Raw genomic sequence first — 22,427 nt, 5'->3', positions numbered from 1 at the left:
GAAAAATACAAAAATATGTTTTTGTCTGTTAATTCAAGTAAATACTGTTTAACTATATTTTTAAAACAATTTATTGAAGTTATACTTTTCATATTTTCATTAAGAACCATTATGTTCCTCAGACGGGGCCCTCTATATGAAATTGAGTAATCAGATGTTTTAAGAGTGGACTTAAAATTATAGATAGAGCACCTCGTTAAGAATTTATGATTAATTTTTAGAAATCGGTTATTAAAGGATTTTGGAAGCATGTCATTTTGATATTTAAACATGAATAACAAGTTTTGGAAGACGTTTAACTCATAGACATTAAGAGCTTTTATTTCCCGCAGTAGCGGCTTGGAGTGGGCGTATTTATGCACATTACATATAATTCAACTGGCTTGTTTTCGCTTAGTATTTATATTTTTTTAATGCTGAAGGGCAAGTACTTGCCCAAGTAATATTAAATAGCTTATGTAGCTATGGATAAAAGAGTAATATAAATTTATTAAACATTTTTTACTTAGTAGGTGTTTTGTTTTATGCATAATGCCAATAGTTTTTTCCAATTAAGTTGTTCATCAAATATTATTCCTAAAATTTTAAGTGATGAAACTCTGTTTACTATATTGCTATTTATTATTAGCTGAGGAAGTTGCAGAGGCAAGTCATTTTACTGGCTAAATCAGTTACTGCATGATGTGTTGAATGCCCTTTTCGGAAACTAAACTGTTTGCTGTGAAAGATATTATATTTTTCAAGATAACTTTCTGTTATCTTGAAAAATATAACATCTTATACAGCAAACAGTTTGGTATACTAGCTGTTATACATAATACGCTCAAGCAACTTTGAAAAACAAGAAAGGAAAGATATAGGTCTGTAGTTAGGTGGTATAGAATCGTCGCCATTTTCGAATACAGGGACTACTCTTGCTATTTTTAATTGACAAAGAAAATTACCAGTTGTTATTGAAAGATTGAAAATAAACAAAAGAGGTAATTTAATAACATCAAAAACAGCTTTTACAACATTAACATTAATATCATCAAACCCGGCACTTTTATTTATTTTAGGCGCATTAAAGGATGCCTGAAGTTCATTTAGAGACAGTGCCGACTCATCGATTATATAGCGTTTTTTTTTTTAAATAAGATTGAAATGTTTTATTTCCAGGAGTTATATCAACTGCTAATTTTTTTCATGTGTTTATAAAAAATTTGTTGAAGTTTTCAGCTATTTCTTATCAAATATTTATTTGTTCAAGGTTAGCTTTAATCTATTTGAAATTGTGGTGTTTTTTTGTAATTGTTTTATCCCTGTAACTTCTTTAATTACTCCCATGTCTTTTTACGATTTCCAATTGAATGTTCTAAGAGGTTAAATAATAATTCAAAACAATTTTTATACTTTTTGTATTAAATTTCATTGTTATAAGTTTATTTTTTAAAAAGTTTTCATACATCCTTTGTTTTTTTCTGGATGATTTTCTAAGACCATTTGTCATCCACGGATTATTAAAGTTTTTGGAATTAGTTGTTTTTTTTATTTTTGGTAAGGATCTTTCGTATTGTTTAGAAAACAACCGTAAAGATAAGTTTTATGCATCATTAGTATCGTTGCACTCAGTTAAAAGATTCCAATCAATTTCTGTTAATAATTCTCGAAATTTTATAATAGATTGGTTGTTTATTTGTCTAAGATATGCTGCGAATAAATTTTTAGATTCAGGAATGAAAGAGTAATTAATAAGAAAATTTTTTTATGACTCTTGGCAATATATTTTTGAATTGATACTTGAATTTATAATAGAATTGATACTTAAAATGATTAAGAATTGTTAACGACTCACAATCAGCGAATAAGAATTTTATTTATTTAGAATTAAGAGTTTTAGTTGTTAACAATCAACGTCATTGACACTGAGGTTTAGTAATTTTCTAAATGTAAAAGAATTAAGAATAAAAGTACATACGCCCCCGCCAATGCCGTTTTTCCTAGGTTGGTGTATTGAATTACAACCTGGTAGAAAAAAATTTGAATTTAACTCATCGCCATTTTGACAATAAGTTTCTGTTTGACAGATTACACTAAAAGTGTAGTTTACGTTTTTTAAAGTTATTTTTAGGGATTCAAAATTTTTACTCATATATTCAAAATATATTTAACTTTTTAATTTTGATTTGATTTATTATTACTAAATTTAAACAAAGAGTATTTTGAAGTAATTACTTTATCATACCTAAGATTTTAAACATTTTCACCATTGGATTGCCTTATCTTCACTTCCGCCTGAAACTTTGTTTTATATCCACAGTTTCACGGGAAAAGTCTTCGTTCACATGCACGTTAGTTCCTTTAAGCTTATATGATTATATACCTTGATATACCTCAACTAATTATTAACAATTGTTCTGGAGCGTCCATTTCTTTTTAATCCTGTTCGATGAGCCCGCTCTACATCTATTCCAGTAAAACCCTTATATATTTTCAAAAAGCGATTGAATTTTTTCTTCTATTTCATTCCAGCTTTCTTTTTCAGTTTTCAACAACCCATCAGTTCTCATATTTTTTCTTCTGGATCTATCTTAAGATATTTTTTATTTTTCCTTGATATTTTCACTAAATGATGTTTCTTGTCTTGATTTTTCGTTTTCTCGTTCGTTGATACTGGCAATTTTTTTTATCGAACAGCTCTTCGTGGAAATTCAAGCTCACCTTAACATCTTCTACATCATTAACTAATAACTTTATTTCGTTAGAATTATCATTAATTTTTTGTTCAACTTTTTTTAGTCTTTCATTGAATATCTTGGTGTTTGCACTTAAAATGTCGCTAACAATTTGTTCTTGCTGTTTCAATATAATCGCCATCTCATTTTTGTATTCTGAAAACATTGCTGCAGTTTCTTTTTTATATTCTACAAACATTTCTTTTAGCATTTTTTGAATTTCAACAATTGTAACTGCCATATTTATCAAACTTTCCTGTTGTTATTTTATTTTTTTCCTTTTGTTTTTGTAAATAAATATATGTTATTATAAAATTTGTTTAAAGATTAAACTTTTTTCAGCCGTAAAAAATAAAACACGTCCGTTTATTTCTGTGCGCATTCCGCATTCATTGCGATGGCCGGAAACGGTGTTGACGCAAAGTGATTTCTGCCCAATGCTCTAAATGTCAAAGTGAAGAAATTTAACCAAGCGCGGGTAAACAGCGGGGGTAACTATGACTCTCTTAAGTTAGCCAAATCCCTCGTCATTTAATTAGTGAAGCGCATGAATGGATTAATGAGATTCCCACTTTCCCTATCTAATATCTAGCGAAACCACTGCCAAGGGAACGGGCTTGGCAAAATCAGCCGGGAAAGAAGACCCTGTTGAGCTTGTATTTAGTCTGACTCTGTGAAAAGGCATAGGAGGTGTAGAATAGGTGAGAGGCAGCAATGTCGAAAGTGAAGTACCACTACTCTTTTTGTTGTTTTACTTATTTGATTGAGCGGAGGCGGGCTTCACGGCCCACTTTCTAGAATAAAGGCGCCGTCGGCGAATCGATCCGTGTCGAAGACACTGTCAGGTTGGGGGTTTGGCTGTGGCGGCACATCTTTCAAATGATAACGCAGGTGTGCTAAGGTGAGCTCAATGAGAACAGAAATCTCATGTAGAACAAAAGGGTAAAAGCTCAGTTGATTTTGATTTTCAGTATAAATACAAACTGTGAAAGCATGGCCTATCGATCCTTTAGTCTTTAGGAGTTTTAAGCTAGAGGTGTCACAAAAGTTACCACAGGGATAACTGGCAAAATTTACTGCATCATCTGATACAAAATTCTCCAAGCATGGTTCTTGTATTTCCAAAAAAGTCTACTCTTGTCTTTACTTACTTTTCAAAACTTTTATCAGTAGCAATCCTCATCTCCTAGTAAAAGGCTACAAAGTTTACGTACAACTTATCTTAGAATCTTGCAGCCCTAGATCGCGATTCTCTTTAATACCGTAGAATCAAATTTGATCTTTTTATGGTATACACAAATGTACACAATCTTGTCGATTTACTTTTTCCAACTGTCACTACAGCATTAGATGTCACACCAAAAAATTTATATCACGCAATATATGTATTAATGATTTTCGTGAATTCTTCTTCAGCGAAAGAATAGTAAAGTAATAAAATTCCTTATCTGCTCACATTGTTGATTCTCCTTCACTATCTATGTTCAAAAAAAAGTTAAATATTTATGATTTAAAACGTAATTGTATACTTTACTAATTATATTGCAATTATCTATGGAAAAATGTATAATTTTATATTAGTGGTGTTACATAAGCGTAATCTTGTGATTACCTGTCTCATCTTTTTGTATTAAAACTCTTTTTGTATGGTTTTTAATGCAAATAAACGTTATTAATATTATTATTATTATTAAAAAATCAATAATATAAACATAGCAGAACAGTTCAATAAAACAAAAACTTCAATTTCTTCAAAAGTAGTGTAATTTAGAGTTGGAAGCACAGAGTTAGCCGATTCTTTGTATGATGCTTTGGTTCTGCAAACTGGTTTATTCCAAGCATTTTTGACCTGGAGGAGATGCTGCAGTTTGTCTTCACTCTTGGACTTCTCCGCATTCTACTGAATGAGCTTGACAGCCCGCTCAAAGCAATCATTACCAGCATCAAAGGAGTTCACAAACTCCTGGAATTTGATGTATCCAGGAAACTTATACCAAAACTGATGCGGTAGTTCTATCCAAATACACTGCTCTATAGTAAGACTTAGAATGTTAAACATAGTCCAACTCTCCTTCTTGATGAAATTTGTTAATGAGGGAGGTTTCTCCTTATCCTTCAGGTAAAAATGCATTGGAGGCATCTCCGTCATTACTTTAACTTTTCCGAGTGGTTTTCTTTCTAGGAAAAACAGAACCTTGGCTATCTCCTCCATCTGTTCAAAGTTATTACTGTCCTTGGAAGCCAAGACCATTACTACCATAGAAGGGTATAAACTTTTTTTAATGATTCTAAAACCAAATGTTTTTAAATCTTTAAAAAAAGTTGGTATATTGATTTGTTTAAATTTTACAAAATCTTTTTAAATTTACCTTATCATATCTCAGAATATTCTTGTTTCTCAAGTTTTTGCAGACATCTAATACAAGTATGGCCTATTTATCTAGCCAGTCTCCACCAATGTCATTGTCATCAAACCTCGAAAGGTTTTCAACCTGATCTGCTCCAACTTCAGACCACTTTATTTTCAAAGACTTGAACAGTTGGTTTTCTGAACCAACGGTTCTGTTACCTGTAACTTTAGAACTAAAGTGGGATATATGGATTTCTCCAACATGGTGTCTGCATGACAATATAAGCAATTGTTGGTTATTAAAATGAGCCATCCTCGTGCAAGCCCCTCTAAGGCATCCAGTATTTGAAGCTGTAGTGTTAAAACATATTCCACATACCCACTCACTAATATCATAAAAATCCAACAACTTCTGAATTGCTTCAAACTGAGCCTCACCAGACCCACGAGCTAATCCTGGAACACCAATGAGATGTGTCTCTTTATCATGCTTTATAAGAACACAAAGTCTATCTTTAGTTTCATCTGTTAAACTAGTGTAATCCTTGAGGACTGATGCTAATGACCCAAGCCAATGGCAGTTTTGGCAGTTTTAGACAAAATACCCTTAGACATAATTAAAAAATTTTCTGAAGTTTTTTCCTGGGGTATTTCAAAATTATTGTCATTAGAACTAGGTTCAATCTCTGTTGTATCTGATGCAAAGTCAGTGTAAACAGAGTCAGATTCAACCTTACCAAAAACATTTGGTTTCTCCTAATTCTTTCGTCTTTCCGATCTCTGTGCAACAAACTCAAACCTTCCATCAACTTTACTAATCGACATCTTTCTGTCTGTCATCTGATCATCTATAAAAGCTTCATCCTCTAAATTGTCTTCAATCATCCTTCAACAACTAGATTCCATCCTTCTCTTCAGCAGATCTAGATCCAAACTTGACCAAAACAAACCTTGATAAAAACAACTGTTGAAAAAACAACTATATGATTGTTTTATATTGACAGAGACAACTATATTGCAACTTCTTACCTTCAAGTTTAATGCTAAACTTCTTGTGTGATGTTTCATAGCCAGCTCCAACCTTCTTCTTAGATTTACTCAGGTTAATCTACTGTTCCACAAACTAATTAACATTATCCCGCAGATAATAGACGGTCAGAACTGGAAATCATGTTCTTCTTCAAGGAACCAAGACTCCAGAGAGGAGACATCCAAACTCACTATTAGCATTATCTTCAATGCAGGATAATCTAGAAAAAATTTGTTAAACTATAATCTTTGTTTAACTAAATGATAAAGGTAACAGATGGAACTTTTGGTGTAATTGGGGAAGTTTAAAATTAGTTTTACAATGAAGTTCTAATTCACATTCTACATCCATTTGACAACTAAATGACGGGATTGATATACATGTAAAACAATATAAAACCAACCTAAAAGTTTTGTTTTGAAGAGGATAAGACACCAAGTTTTTAAGCGGTTTCCTGAGATAAAGATCACGGAAGTGTTGAATAACGTGCCTCCTCAAAGGAAGTTGGTTCCTCTCCATCCTTTCTAGGGTGTTTCCAACCAGGAATCTTTGTCTTTTGCGGTATTTTTTTACTCTTTTAACCTGTGTTTTTTGCTAAGGACGAGGAAACCTCTCTCTTTTTCATGTTCTCATTGCTATACAACTAACACTTTAAGTTTATCTTATTTATTAGTTATCTAAAAAAATTACACAATTTCACATAAATAAACTTGGTCTAGTAAATAAACTTGCTGATTTAAATAACTTGCTCTTGTAGGGAATTTATTCTCTGTTCCTTGTGACACTAATAAAAAATTACTTTTTTTTTAGGTATGTAATACTTTGTTTAATATGTTATATTTCAACAGCATGCGAATCATAAACTACTAAAAAACCAATACAAACTACCGTTAATAAAATTTCACAAGCGCAATTCCCAAGCGGCTCAGAGGACGTGTCAGCAATTCATAGAAATATTATAATTTCATTTACTTTTATTTAAAAATAAACAAATTATTATTTTAGTTTGTTTATTTTTACAATGATTTATTTTAACTATTAATAAGACATGCGACATATTGATAACGATGATTTACACTGAAGTGAAGAGCGCGCGAGGAGTCATTTATCAGCTGATGAACTCATTTGGGGGATTATTATGGATTTATTACTATTTTCTTTAAACAAAAAACAATAACGGGGCAAAAAACAATTTTTCAAATTTATTTTTTATTACGAATTAAGTATTAAGTCCGACGAGTTAAAACATTAGATTTCAAAAATCAAGCAACCTCCCGATCATTAAGTTGATAAATTACGGGATAATTTAATACTAAAGAGGAAGTTTATATATGCGTTGATCCTTTGTTAGAATTAATTGATGATTTATAAAGTCCTAACAGTTCTTGCATTTAAATGATTGAACTTGGACCAAGTTTACTATTCCCGCTGAACTACAAAATAGCCCTCAAATAGAAGAGTTCTAAACTTTAAAACCATCGACGGGCTTTTAAGTTGACAATTTAAAAAAAAAAAAAGTAGCAAATCAAATTATACCATACAAAAAGACTTTTAAGAAACAGTGTGTATTAAAATTTTGATATGAATACAAAAATGGCCCAGGCTAATGCGTATGTCAGTAATTTATTAGTTAGCTTAGAGATATATAGAATAATTAATAATAGAATAAGATATATATATATTAGAATATATAGTAGAATAATACAGTTATTGTTAGTTAGTTAGGTTTGTAGCGAGCTTTGTATTTTTTAATAAGAATTTATTTTCGTGGCGGCACTTTGATATAATTTCGGTTCTTTTATTTAGCAGTTTTTCAGGTTTTGGATACGATATAATAGCGAATTTCTTATATAGACATAGTGGACACCTTTTGAAAATATTTGAGTAGGAGTACAGACTTTAGAATAGTCCGTGTTAATCTAGGGGTTTCGTTAAAATTGTTTTTCAACAATACTAAAATTGTTTTTTTAATTTATAAACTTTACTTAAAATTGATTAGCATTAAAAGTAATGAATCGTACAATTTTATCAATCATTAAGTACAAAAAAAAAGGTTCCCAAAAATGCATGCAAACATATTATTTATGTATTGAAAACGCAGTGGAGCTCCCAATGTGTCGTGGCAGGTAGAGGTCGCTGAAACCATCACGAAGAATACGAAGAGGTATTTTTAAATGAAAAATTGTTGATAAGTGGTGGTCTTTGCAGTGTTCATAGTAAATGGGAATCTGTGTGGGTTTCTGCTGTTGGTGTAAGCTAATTTAGTGGTTATAGCATGCTATTAACGAAATACCATATGGTTCAAACCCCTCTTCTAAAAAAACGTCTCCACAAATGTTTTTTAAATTTACTAGAAAAAAACTTCACTAAACCCTTAACAGAAACACTGTAAAAGTAAGCTACAGCTGCTCTAAAAATATCAAAAAAAAGTTTAATAAACTACAACAAAAATATTAACTCAACAAGAATTGAAACTAATGACCCAATTGTCGAAATGAAGAAGAATGCCCGCGAACTGTAAGTACAAATGCACCATCGCAGCTAAAAACGAACCTAACAAAGTTTATGTTGGATTAACGGGAGGTGAATGGAAATTCAGATTTAAAACCGCAAATCATCATTCAGCGATGTTAAAAACGCCCGTAATTTTAACGAAACCCCTTTATTAACACGGTAACACGGTAAACCGTAACGTCCACTAAACAAATCGTAGCAAAATTAAATTTTCACTACTTGCTCGAAGATTGTCGTGAAACTGAAACTCAGAGTTACAATATTAAATTATATTATAAGCATTACTATTTAGCTAATTTATGGTACTGCGAGTAACAGCAACATGTCAAAATAGTTCACCCCCTGATGATTTTTCAATAAAAATAAATTTTTATATGCTTATATTTAGATTTTTGACCCAAATTATATTTCAAAATTTAAGTTTTATCAAAAAATATTTTTGTAACAAGGAATTACCATTCTTATATCTGAAACAAAAATTATCCCCGTAAAATATTTGACAAGAAAAGGACGCCGAGCTAGGACTACCTTACGCATTGGTAGAGAAATTATTCGAAAAGTTAAACAAGATCAAGGATTATCTGCACCAAAGCTAGCAAAAGATTTAAAAACAGATTATGGAATAACTGTAAATCTTCAAAGTGTTCGCAATCGCTTGAAAAATAAATGTTTTGTCTGTAGAGTTGCTCCAAAAAAACCTTTTTTGAGTAAAATGAATCAAAAGAAAAGATTAGCTAGGGTAATAAACATTCGAATCGGAATATTGAAGAATGGCAAAGAGTTTTATGGTCCAATCAAACAAAAATATGTTTGTTTGGTTCTGATGGTATCATACGCAAATGGAGAAAAAATGATGAATGCCTTAACGCTAAAGGTATGAGACCAACTGTCAAGTATGGAGGAGGTAACGTTTAGCTTTATTATAACATTTCAATATTATATATACTTGTAACTTATTTTTTCCTCTTATCATAGGTCGAATGATGGTTTGGGGCTCCTTTGCTCGGAGTGGTTTTAGGGAGCTCGTATTCATTGACGGAATAATGAAAAAAAGGTTTATACTGATATTATGAAACGAAAACTGAGATCAAGCACCAGAAGTGCCGGCTTATCTCGCAATTTTATTTTTCAACAGGATAAATATCCTAAACACGAATCAAAGTTAGCTACTCAATGGTTAAAAAAAATTGTGATAAGATGTTAGATAGGGTTCCTCAGTCACCAGACCTAAATCCAATTGATAATTTATCAAACCTTTTTAAAATTAAAGTTAAAACTAAATTAAACTGATCAAGAACCATCCAGTTTGTTGCAATTAAAGGCAGTTCTCATTGGGAAGTGGGAAAAATTTGACCCATATTGGCTTAAAAACTTTGTAGATTCAATGCCTAAAAGATGTCTTGCAGTCATTAAGGCAAAAAGCGCACAAATAGGCTATTAATTTTATATTAGCAAAATAATTATTTAAAATAATTAAAATCAAAGCTATATATACTTATATAACTCTTATTTTATTTATCTTATTTAATCTCATTAAACTTTTATATCGATGATACATGCAAGTACTGATTATTATATATATATATATATATATATATATATATATATATATATATATATATATATATATATATATATATATATATATATATATATATATATATATAATCATAATAATATTTATGTATATGATTACTTTTATGGAAAAATCGCTTCTTTTGAGAACCAGGTCAACATGCTCTTGAAAAAACATTTTTCAAATTAGGAACAATTAAAAAAATATTTTATTCAAAAATTTTCTATGATTTTTATTTTTTATTTATTTATCATCAAATTGTTTATCATTTTATTTTGTTAATTTTATTTTTTATTTTTTGAGCTTATTTAACTTAAGAAGTTGTAAAAATCTTTTATTATGAGTTTAAAAGTTTTGTACTGCAGAAATAAGACCTAGTTCCTTTTAAAAAACCTAAAAAAGATATACGAACTCTACAACAGGACCGTTGTCCTAAGTCTTGGAGAAGTCCTTGCGATCATTGTTGAATTTTTGTGAATACATTAAAACAACTTTTTCTAGCATATTAAATTGCAATAACTTTAAACTTATGATGTTAAAAGTCAATGATTGACCTTTAGACAAATTTCAACATGTAGTTTGTTGAAGTAATAATATATAATATAAAAATTATAAAATTTTTCACATTATCAATTAACTAAAAATGAATTACAATAATATGATAAGACTTTTTTGGTTTGGCTGTTGAGAGAAGAAGTTCCAAAGTAGCACATCAATTTGGACAAAATTGCACCGAAAAGTCTTAATCCACCACTAGTTCCCATGAATATAAACTTGATAATATTAAAGTCTAGTACCAAACAAAAAGGCCTAATTAACAGTAGTTTCCTTTTTTTTATTGATTTGTGGAATAGAATGATTTGGATGAATGAATGGATTTCATCTAACTATTTTAAGTTCTTATGATGATTTAAAACTTTTATCTTCATATTAAACATCATTCGTCCATTATCAATGCAAATCATTATTAACTTAATAAAATAATGCAAAATAAAATAGATATATGCAAATTTTTTTTTTGCATATATCTATTTTATTTTGCATTATTTTATTAAATGCAGAATTGATGCAAAATAAAGAACAGGTTGAACAAATATATGCACAGAAAATTCCAGCTGCAGTAACAGTAAAACCTTTAAATTTTGTTAAACTATTCCATTATTTTTCTTTAAATTATAATTTGTTTTTAAAATATTTACTTATAGTATCAAAATATTAAACGAAATAAACAAAAAATTGTAGTTTAAATTTTTATGTGAGAACGCAAAATGTTCAAACTTGCTGATAGATTGTTGATCAGGATGGGAGCAATAATTGTAAAGTTTGAAAAGAAAAAGTGTTTCAAGGATTTTTTAATGATGTTAAAAAAATTCAAAAATACTTTTGGATTTATTTTAACACCTTTTTTTCTGTAAAGCCAAAATTAGTTATAAAATAAATAAAAGTTCAAAACAAAAAGTCAAAAACAAAACAGCAACAACAACAAATAAAGTTTATAAATATATATTTATAAAATAGTTTAAACTAATTTGATTGATATATTTGAACATCTGCTATTGAAAATATTAATTTGCACACATGAATAAATATTATCAAGGCAAGCACGCATCGGAGACACAAGAGTATAGACGTGTCACGTTTGCGTCCAAAAGCTATAAGTGCAATAAGATTATTTTAAATCGCCTAAAAGTTTAACGAGCAAACGATTGTCAACTTTAGTTTTAACAGAAAATGACTAAACTGATTATTGCGTCTCTCCTATTTTTAATTTTAACAGTTGGAAACTCTTTTGGTGAAGGTTTGCATTTAAGTTTTTTCGCTTATTGAATTATTAACTTTCGTATATACTGCATTAATAACTTTATCATATCACCACGATCGTTTCACTATCGCTAAATTATTTTTCATGATTTAATAAAAGTAAAAAAAGGCTGAAAAATATTAGCTATTTTTTCTCTTACGATGAAACAAATATATAACATATATAAAAATGTAATATGTATAAAAATATAATGAAAAAATAATTTTCTGATTAGTTGTTAGATATTTGTGATTTTGTGATTTGTCATATAGTAGGAATTTGCGTAACAATATATTTCAACCATTAACTCAAAATTTACCTTCCCCAAAGGACTTAAATAAATGTGAAATGATCGTGACAATATAACTTAATCATATATAGAATTAGTAACTTTATCATATATTGCACGAGTAACTTAATAGTCGCTTAAACTTATTTTGCATATTGGCATGTGCTTTAAAAAAAACTGGCGAATCGAAAATCGGAATGACGCAGTAAAAACAAATCGGATGAAAAAAAAAAAGTTGTTTATTATTTTTTAATTTTATCAATAATCCCTGAAGAAATATTGCACGCAAAAAAATTTAATTATTGTAAAAAGCTGCTTTGAAATAAATTTAGGAGAAAATTTTTTTTGAACACCAATGAAGCTTTCACATAATTTTTAATTAAACTAGAACTAAAGAACTGAGGTTTAAGATTAAAAAGGGTAGATAGGACTAAGGTTCTATCTACTTTTTTTATGTTATAAAAATTTAGAATTTATAGTTAAAATATTTATTTAAAAAAACTAACTAATTAAAATCATCTAAATGAAACATAAACATTATAATTGACGTAAGATTATAGGTAAAAAGAATAACTGCAGTAAAACACTTTAACAATAAAATATTGATATTTAAATTCTTTCAACATAAAAAAAGGCAGATAGAACCTATAATTTGCATGCGTTGATGTAAAAAACAGCATTTCTCACACTAACCCTATGCTTGACAACGTTATGAGAACGTTATTAAAGTTGCCCTTAAAACAACTTTTTTAAAAAGTGATACGATGTGGTCTTTCCTTTATTTACTTCATAAAATTTAATTTATAATTACTAGAGGGCAAGTGGACGAGGCAATGGAGGAGGGGAGGGGGGGGGGGAGATTGTTAAGTTTTTCTCATTTGGTGGATTCAGACCATCTAGTAAGAGGAGGGGTCGATTTTTAGGCTTTTTTAATTTAGTGAATCCAGACCGTCCAGTAAAGGGGCAATTTTCACAAATCGTAATACATTTTTAGTTAATTTTTATTTAAAGATTAGTTTTATTCTGTCTCAATCTATGTAACTATAAAATGACATATGATATTGATATTCCAATAGTCTGATTTAAAATTTGCATCTTACAATTTTAAAAGAATTTAATAATATTTGTTATTATTATATAAGTAATTTTACTATTATTATTATTTTTTTTAAAACTGCTTTTAAGCCGAATTCTTTTTTTAACTTCATTATTTTTTAAACAACATGTTGTGTTAAATATAAATTTATACAATATATATATATATATATATATATATATATATATATATATATATATATATATATATATATATATATATATATATATATATATATATACAAATTATGGGAGACCCCTGAAATAATATTTTAATTTTTTTTATACATGCAATTTTTTTTGCAGAGTAAATATATATATACATTTTGTAAAATGCTTGTAAGTAAAGTTAGTAAGTAAAGCTAGTAATTAAGTTAGTTTTATAAAGTTAGTTGTTATATATATTTTGTAAGATGACAGTATATACTGATAGAAGGGGTAAAAAGAAGACTTATTATGTCTTATTGCCAAGCCATTAAATAAATATAAAATAAATCTTACACTATATAAAATAAAAAGAGTTTAGTATGTGAATTTAAAGTAAACATTGAAATATTTCTCATTTATGTTTAAGAAGTCAGGAGTTGCGCCAGCATTTTTGGTCTTCAAGATAGTTAACTTTCAGACACTTAGCAAACTCCAAATATTTAAATGTTTATACTTATGTCAAATAAGGATGCTTTGCAAAAAATTGCGATGATTGGAGCCTTAAAACAAAAAATCCCAATAGTTTTAGCCTCCCTCCCTACCCCAAACGTGAGAGCAACAAGTTGATGAAATATTTTGTCGTACTATTTTCAACTAGACTTATATTCATCGAGAAATTTTAAGTTTTCTCAACGTTCAAAAATTATGAACATATAAAATTTGCAAGCTTTTTTTTTGAGAAAACTCTATATGGTTTGAAAAAACTTTACATGGTCATATTTTCTGAACGCTAAATTATTTTACTATGAAATTTAAAATTTATCGGTGAGTATAAGTCTAGTTGAAAAAAATTCTAATAATATTTCACCAACTTGTTGCTCTCACGTTTGGGGCAGGAGGGGTATAATTTTGGAGCTTTTTTGTTCCCAGGCTCCAATCATCGCAATTTTTTGCAAAGCATCCTTATTTGACATAGCATAAACGTATAAATGTTTGGAGTTTGCTCCATGTCTGGAAGTTAGATATCTCGAAGACCAAAAAATGCCGGCACCACCCCTGTTAGAAGTCATATATTTATTTATTAAGCAAATTTCAAGCGACAAAAAATTACAACTTTTCCTTATAAAACAGGATATACATTGATATACTTTTCATATATATGATTGAATAATAGTAAATTTGTTCTATAAAATCTTACAAATAAATATTATTTAAGATGTAAAGTTTTTTAAAAGCGCTGACGTCAATCTAATACATTTTTTTGTGAATTTTTAAAAGTGTAATTTATTCTTGATTAAATTTAGTGTTATGTGATAAACTTTAGAGTATATATTATATAAAAAAATTTGTTTTGAATGGCTTGTCAAAGATCAAGAACTAGAAACTTAAAAATCAAGAAGTTTTTGCGCTTCTGGAAATTTTTGGATTTTTTCATTTCTAAACTCTTGTTTTCGTAATTTTTCACTCTTTATCTTTATGTGCAATAAAATGTTTTCAGATTTTCCACATACCATTTTCACTTCAGTTTATTAATTTGATATTATTAGATATTACATTTTATTACAGAATTTTATGCAACTTTTAAGCTGAATTTTAGGTTTGTTTTTATTTCATCTATAATTATGAACATTTTAAACTATTGCAGCAAACACTATAAAAATAATGTAATGCAAAAATTCAACTCAGTAATTTTCAGATTTTTATCTTTTTTTTAAAGTTGCACAAAAAGAAGTTAAGAAAGTTGAAATGTTATAAGAATGTCATAACTGTTATAAGAATGTCATAACTGTTATAAGAACGTCATAACTGCTATAAGAATGTCATAACTGTTATAAGAATGTCATAACTGTTATAAGAATGTCATAACTGTTATAAGAATGTCATAACTTTTTTAAGAATTAAACTTTAGAAGGAAAAACTATTAAAGTAATTTCAGAAGAAGAGATTCTTGATGAAATTATTTAAGTCATATTTGAGTCATATACAGATTTTCTTTATATTGAAGGATATTTCTATTAGGCAGATAATACTATGCAAAATATCTCCCCGACTAAGATGGTTGTTAGAAAGGTATAAAAATTTTTTTAGGGCACCTATCCTAAAATAAACAATATAATATAAAATAAAATAAAAGAGAAATAGTTAAAAACATTCGAAAACTGTTTTAACTCCCAGTAAGATATTATGCGGCTCTAGACAAAGTAAAAAAGGACTAAATTTAGAAGAAATATATCGACCAAAATTTTTAAAGCCAATTTAAAAAGGTTATTTTTGTAAGGGCACTATGCATGTTATAAATAGGTAAGACTAACAATTAAAGACTTCATTTAGACTATAAAAATGAGGTAAGATAAATACGTTCTTGAAGTCGCCTATTTAATCGGTTTTCAATAAAAAAATTGGTTATAAAAACCAATTAAATCATCTTTTTAAAAACAGTTAGGCTTTTTACTGAATAAATCTGTTATTCTTAAATGAACTTTGAAAATGAAAACATACCCGCGTGGTATTTAATTTTTTTTTAACCCTCACTCGAGTTTTTCGCTATACAAAAACTTCCCCTAAATATTTTTTTTACTCATTTTTAGAATGCAAAGATACAAATGAATGGTGTCATTATCATACACGTTATGGTGCTTGTAACTTTAATGAATTTACCAAAACTGTTTGCAAGAAATCGTGTGGTTTATGTGATAATCCAACTTCAAATGATGTTTTAATTGAAGATTTAAGAGATGAAAGCGGTGAGTGATTACTTAACTAAAACATTTTAAGTTACATTCAGTTTCAACTTGGTTACAAGGTAGCAAGGTTGTTTAGACTTCATATAAAAATTAGCCAAAAGAGGATAAACCACAATAAGTCTAAATATTTAAAATGGCTTTAATTCTGTTTGTTTTTTTATTATATTTGATTACTCATAATGTTTTTGATTTTGTTCTAATGTATTTGAGTTTCTTATGTATTTTTATTTCAAAACAGTTATATATTTCAAAGTTATTTCTAAATAACTATATATATATATATATATATATATATATATATATATATATATATATATATATATATATATATATATATATATATATATATATATATATATAACAAACATATGTTGTACGTCTCGGTGACGTAAAAATAACGGACATTTGATACCTAACGATTACATAAAAAATGTTACGTCTTGTTATTTAAAATGTTATTTCTCGGTTACATTAAAATAACAGACACGTTACTTAACTGTAACGTAAAATCATATGTCTCCAAACGTAGCATAAATAAGCGACATTGGTAAGGAGGGAGGCGTAAACTTATTAGTTTAAAAGCTTTTCTGAGGTGCCCTGTGAAAAGACGTAAAGACTTCTGGGAGCAGCTTAATAACTACAAAAAAAACAAACAAACAATAATACCCTTGCTTGTGCGATGCTATTATAGCATGAGCGATTTGTTATATAAGCATTATTTCGTCCATAATATTAAAAACTATTACGGCCACACAATGATATGAAAACTTGGGAAAATCATTTTTCTATTTTTCTGCTTTCTTGTGAAATCCTGCCAGAGATAGTAGGAAGAATAAATAAAATAAAATAAATATCATTTTTAGCATTATGATAATAATCTTTATACTGATTGTTATCATTTTGTTACGTTTAATATTACAATATTTGTTAGATACTTTTTGTCTATAATGCATTAAACCTATATGTCTATTATGCATTAAAACTTTTTGTCTATTATGCATTAAATTTATTAATAGAATCTGAAAACTTTTAAAAACTATTTAAATAGAATAACTTCATTACTACAAAGGTTTTCGAAAGCCGATGTAAATTTTTAAAAACTGCAAAAATGCTATTCAAAACCACACTCTGATCTTTCATTTTATTTTTTAATCATTTACAGAATGCAAAGATACCAACGAATGGTGTCATTATCATATTCGTTATGGCGCTTGTCATTTTAATGAGTTTACCAAAACTGCTTGCAAGAAATCCTGTGGTCTATGCAACAATCCAACATCAAACGATGTTTTGGTTAACTTAAGTAATGAAAGTCGTGATGTCAATCTAAGCGATGAAACGGGTAAGTTTATATTAAAAAGTTCAAAAAATACTGTCACCTCCCGCAGCTTTTATATTATATTATTTAGCCTTTCGTATTTTGCGTTAGTTACAAGTAACTGTAGGATTTGTACTTTGGCAAACATATTTGTGTATTAACAATAATATGTTGCTTTTGTGTTATGTTATATTGTTGTTAAAATAAAATGTTATATTATACAACATTTATAGTTACAAAAGTTATAAAATATATTGTTGTTAAAATAAAATGTTGGTCAAGCTGTTTGAAATTCTCAAAGGAAAAGTGGTTTATTTAATTTATTACTTAGTTATGTTTAAAATTAAACGTGATGGAGCGTTTAAATAAAGAGGAAATTTTTTTATTATCAATTAATTTTCCAATATATTCCAAAAGTCAAATCTAACATTTTATTAAAATGTTCTCTATATATGTAACTTCATAGAGTTATTAAAATGCTCTCTATTATGTAATATATAGAGAGCATTTTAATAACTGCAAGAAGTTATAATACAAGAAAGGCTAAAAAGATCTGACTACCCTATGTGTATAACAAAAAAAACTATTTTTAAATGAATAGTGAACGCATTTATTAATAGAATAATTTTTAAATCTAAAAACAAGATACATAAACAAAAAATAGCAAAGTATTTTTAGTACATTGCATGGGTTTCTCCAATTTTTAAAACAGCCTCTATTCCTTACGGAATTGAGACAAAAAGTGACTCACCATCATTATGACACCATGTTTCAAGTGATATTGTAGCTCTGAAATGTTAAAAATAATTACTGTGTTGTCAGCGCGGTTATTTTGTATTCATAAGTATATTAGTGCATCCGTGGCTGAAGTTTTGACTCAGAACCAAGAGGTTCAAGCCCATTAGACAATATTGGTAAAGAAGGAAGCGTGAACTTTTTTGCTAAATTCTCTTTCGTGGTGCTCTGCAATAAGACCGTAAAGACTTCTATAATTAGATTATATTATTTATAATAATTATGAGTGGTCGGATCCTTTGGCCGTAACAGTATATAATTTATATTAAGATGCTTCTTCATTTTGCAGACTCAAATATTGGGTTCAAAATCTCAAGTGTTAAATTAATTTTAAAATTTATTTTTCATCAAATAAACAAATTTTAATAAGTTGAAAAATTGACCTTAGCAATAAAAACTAATATATGAAGCATAATACAAGTAGTATAATAAATCAAAAAAGGATGTCGATTATTCAATCTCAAATTTTTAAGGTTTTTAATTTAAAATAAACTTTCAATGTGTTATACTTTTACCAATACCTTACCAATACCAATATTAATAACGCTGCACACGTTAGAAACAAGAACGTCAAAACTTGAATTTTAAAAAACATCGTACTCAAAATTTAGATACTCATTGATGCACATTTATTATTTTTTATGAACATATATTATATTTATAATTTATTAGGTTTCGGATTTTATTGTTTTTTAAGACAACCTTTTATTTCGCTTTTTGTTGACATTCAAAATGTGTCCTTGATTGTTAAAATTGAAGTTTATTTAATGAAAACCTCTTATACGTTATTTCATATAAGAAAACGTTCACCTGCCTTTTTCATCAATAAAAGTGAAATAAAGCCAGAAAATCAAACAAAAGTTATCATTTTTCTTTTTATTTATTGTGTAATTAGGGGTCGTCTATAAACTACGCCATGCGTTTGGGGAGGGGGGAAGGAATTAGTGGTTTTGTGACGACTCATACGGAACATGTTACTATAGAGTTACGATGTTGTGACGAGAGTAGAGGGGTCAAAAACGATTAAAAATTGCGTGACGTAATTTTTGGATGACCTTTTAACGTTTTTTTTTTTATAACAAGTTTAATTGATGGAGATCTAATATCGAAAAAAGAAATTGTCTCAGTTAAAAAACATCTTCTGCATAAAGTGAAAAACCAAGATTATATCTACGCTAAACCCTTAATGAAAGATGTGAAAATGATGAATGTGTTTGAAATAAATGTTTATCAGCATTTAATTTTCATATATCGTTACAATTACAATATCTCTCCTATAAGCTATTGAAAACTATAATCTTAGAGCAAATATGTTAAACACATATAAACTGCTTCGGATAATAAATAAATATTCAGAATATAGCATTTCATATCGAGGTCCTAAAGTATGGAATACCTTTCAAAAAGAATTCAAAGGTACGGTAAGACAGGGGCTATATGAAAAGATTGCGATGACGTACTGTCATCCACATCTTCTTTGAGCCCCTATCTGTTTTAATTACTTTTCTTTTTATGAAGTACGAAGTTGTAAAAGTCTTATGCTATATTAAAACTTTAAAAAAAAAAAATTTATTCATATTAAAAAAATATGCTTACTTGTTCGTATTCTTCTCTCATACTTATTTAATATTATTTATAATATTATAATATTAATATTATAATATTACTTACTTAAGTCGTAAAAATTCTAGGTTATATTAAAACAGAAAAAAAAACATTCTTCATATCAAAAAATATGCTTGCTTGTTTGTATTCTTCTCACATACTTAGTTTAATATTATTAGTTACTAGTTAGTATTGTAGTTTTTATATTTTTTAAGTTGCTTTTGGGCTTTTGGTATCCAGGCTGTTTTTGGTATCCAGGCTGTTTTTCTTGAACTATGTTTATTTTAGTGAACACCATATGAATTTCATACAAATAATAAATTAGCTGTTCAAAAGGCTTGATAAAAATTTACTGAGAAGTTGACTGAGTTTAAACACAATATAATATAAAGTCACCACAATAGACAATTATACATATCATGAAATTAAATTTCTTTATTTTTTGTTAAACATAAAAAAGATGTTATCCTATAATATTAAATTAAATTTTTTCAAAACAAAAAATTTCAAGTCAAAACCAGTTGAAAATAAATGTAAACCATTTTTAATGAGTATTTTCTAAAAAAATCTAAATATAATATTTTTTTGTTACAAACTGCATTATTTTTACGGGGAAAAAATCGAAATTTTTGAACCCCCAGAATAATGTTTCCTTTTCTTAAATGACCGGTCTATTCGCATTTGTTTATTTTTCTAACACAACTACTTCTTTACTTCACTCCTGTTCTTCTCAAAACTCAATTACTGGTCCGTGGAGACTGAAATTGTCTTCTGTGGATCTTGGTGTGTGACCTTTATATGGCAACTATCTGGAAGAGGATGAGCCACAATACCAAATTTGTTGGGCCGCTGAATGCTTGCTGAACGGCACCGTTAACCTATAACTATTTCTATTAACCGCCATCAAATGCCGTTAACACTAATTTAAATTTTGTTTGATTACACAATTGAACTTTTTAAAATCGATTTATAAACTTTTTCTGTCTTATATTTAGATTGTAAGGATACAAATGATTGGTGCCATTACTTGACTCGTTACGGAGCGTGTAACTTTAACGACTATACAAAAGAAGTATGCAAAAAATCGTGCAATTTATGCAAAAGTTAATTTATGCAACAGCTACACAAGATGTATATCAAGTGTTGTCATTTAGTTGTATTTTGATAAAATATGATAAAGTATTTTTGGTTCTCTCTTTTAACTCTTAAACGCGACTGTACGTACTTTATGTTGAAAAAGCGCACATTTCGGCTGTAGATTCAACCAGTAAAATTCAACCTTGTAACTAGTTTAATGTGTAACTAGTATCATTATAGATGCAACAGTTTTAACTACAGACAACTGTTGTTTTGTAATACGCTTTAACTAGGGTCTTCATTGCTTTTTGGAAAAAATTATCCGAGTAATAAGCAATTTTAAATTTATCTGAATATTTAGATAAATTTAATTATGTATAAGCCGGATCACAATCTACTTCTACTCTTTATTTTTCCATTAATTTTTAATATAAAACCATTTGAACCATTTGTAAAATGTAGAGTTTAAACCATTTGAACCATTTGTAAAATTTAGAGTTTTTCCTTTTATATAAATTAAGTTTTTAACAGATAAGAGAAAGTTTTTTCTATTAACTTTTTTATAATAAAAATTTTGTAGATCAAAAACACTAAAACTGGCAAACTACGGGTAAGCACCCGATCTATTTTTTGTTGGTGTCTACGCCGGTTTAATTGTTAACAAAGGAATTGTTATATAAAAAAAAAAGTTAAATCGAATCTCATCAACGAGGTTAGCTCTCAATTCGAAATAAAAGGAAAAATTTTCATAGCATTTTTTTTCAATTTTCAAGTTGGAAGTAAAGCCTTAAATTTCAATTTACCTGGTATCTCTTCTCCTTCTTTCTGTGAATACAGTTTTTTTAAAAGTAAAGTATTCAAAGATGATACTTTATACATTATTTTTATGTTTGAGTTAAACTGATTCTGCTGGTGATCTAGGGGTCCTCGGGATTTTAACAAATCTTGATTAGATAGATCTCTGAAATTGGTTTTACAATTTTGTGAATTGCTAATGAAAGCTCATATGAGAACCTTTTTTTATTTTGTAAAATGTCTTTTAGTAATAACTTTCTACCATTTAACAAACAACATTCACTCCATTTATCAAATACCATTCACTCTATAACAATCGTTAATAATTGACTTTAAAAAATTAAAGTTTATTATTATATTATAATTATTCTCATCAAGTCTGTTTTTTATCATGAAACTCATCATTATCTTGCTAATTTTTTTTTGACTAGCACTCCCATTTATGTTTAAAACAGAGGTTTGATTAAAACTGTCTACAGTTTAATTGTTAACATGATGGTTTCCTATAAAGTTTAGAAGATTCAATAATTTAGAACTATTTTATATATATACATAATATATATATACAAATCATTTA

At 28.2% G+C, this 22,427-nt stretch overlaps 1 protein-coding gene across 1 annotated transcript; it reads left to right on the top strand.

Moving 5' to 3' along the window:
• Positions 1-11,812: 11,812 nt before the first annotated feature.
• On the top strand, positions 11,813-21,160 carry LOC100211198 (zinc metalloproteinase nas-13). The gene is made up of 4 exons (XM_065789049.1): positions 11,813-11,982; positions 16,105-16,260; positions 17,423-17,602; positions 20,974-21,160. Exons 1-4 carry the CDS (start codon positions 11,916-11,918, stop codon positions 21,084-21,086), a joined length of 516 nt encoding a protein of 171 aa, XP_065645121.1. The 5' UTR covers positions 11,813-11,915; the 3' UTR covers positions 21,087-21,160.
• The last annotated feature ends 1,267 nt before the right edge of the window (positions 21,161-22,427 follow it).

Source organism: Hydra vulgaris, chromosome 01 (assembly GCF_038396675.1).
Source record: "Hydra vulgaris chromosome 01, alternate assembly HydraT2T_AEP".
Taxonomy (NCBI): Eukaryota; Metazoa; Cnidaria; class Hydrozoa; order Anthoathecata; family Hydridae; genus Hydra; species Hydra vulgaris.
Note: the sequence above shows the minus strand (reverse complement) of the source record. Positions and strands in the feature narration are given on the sequence as shown.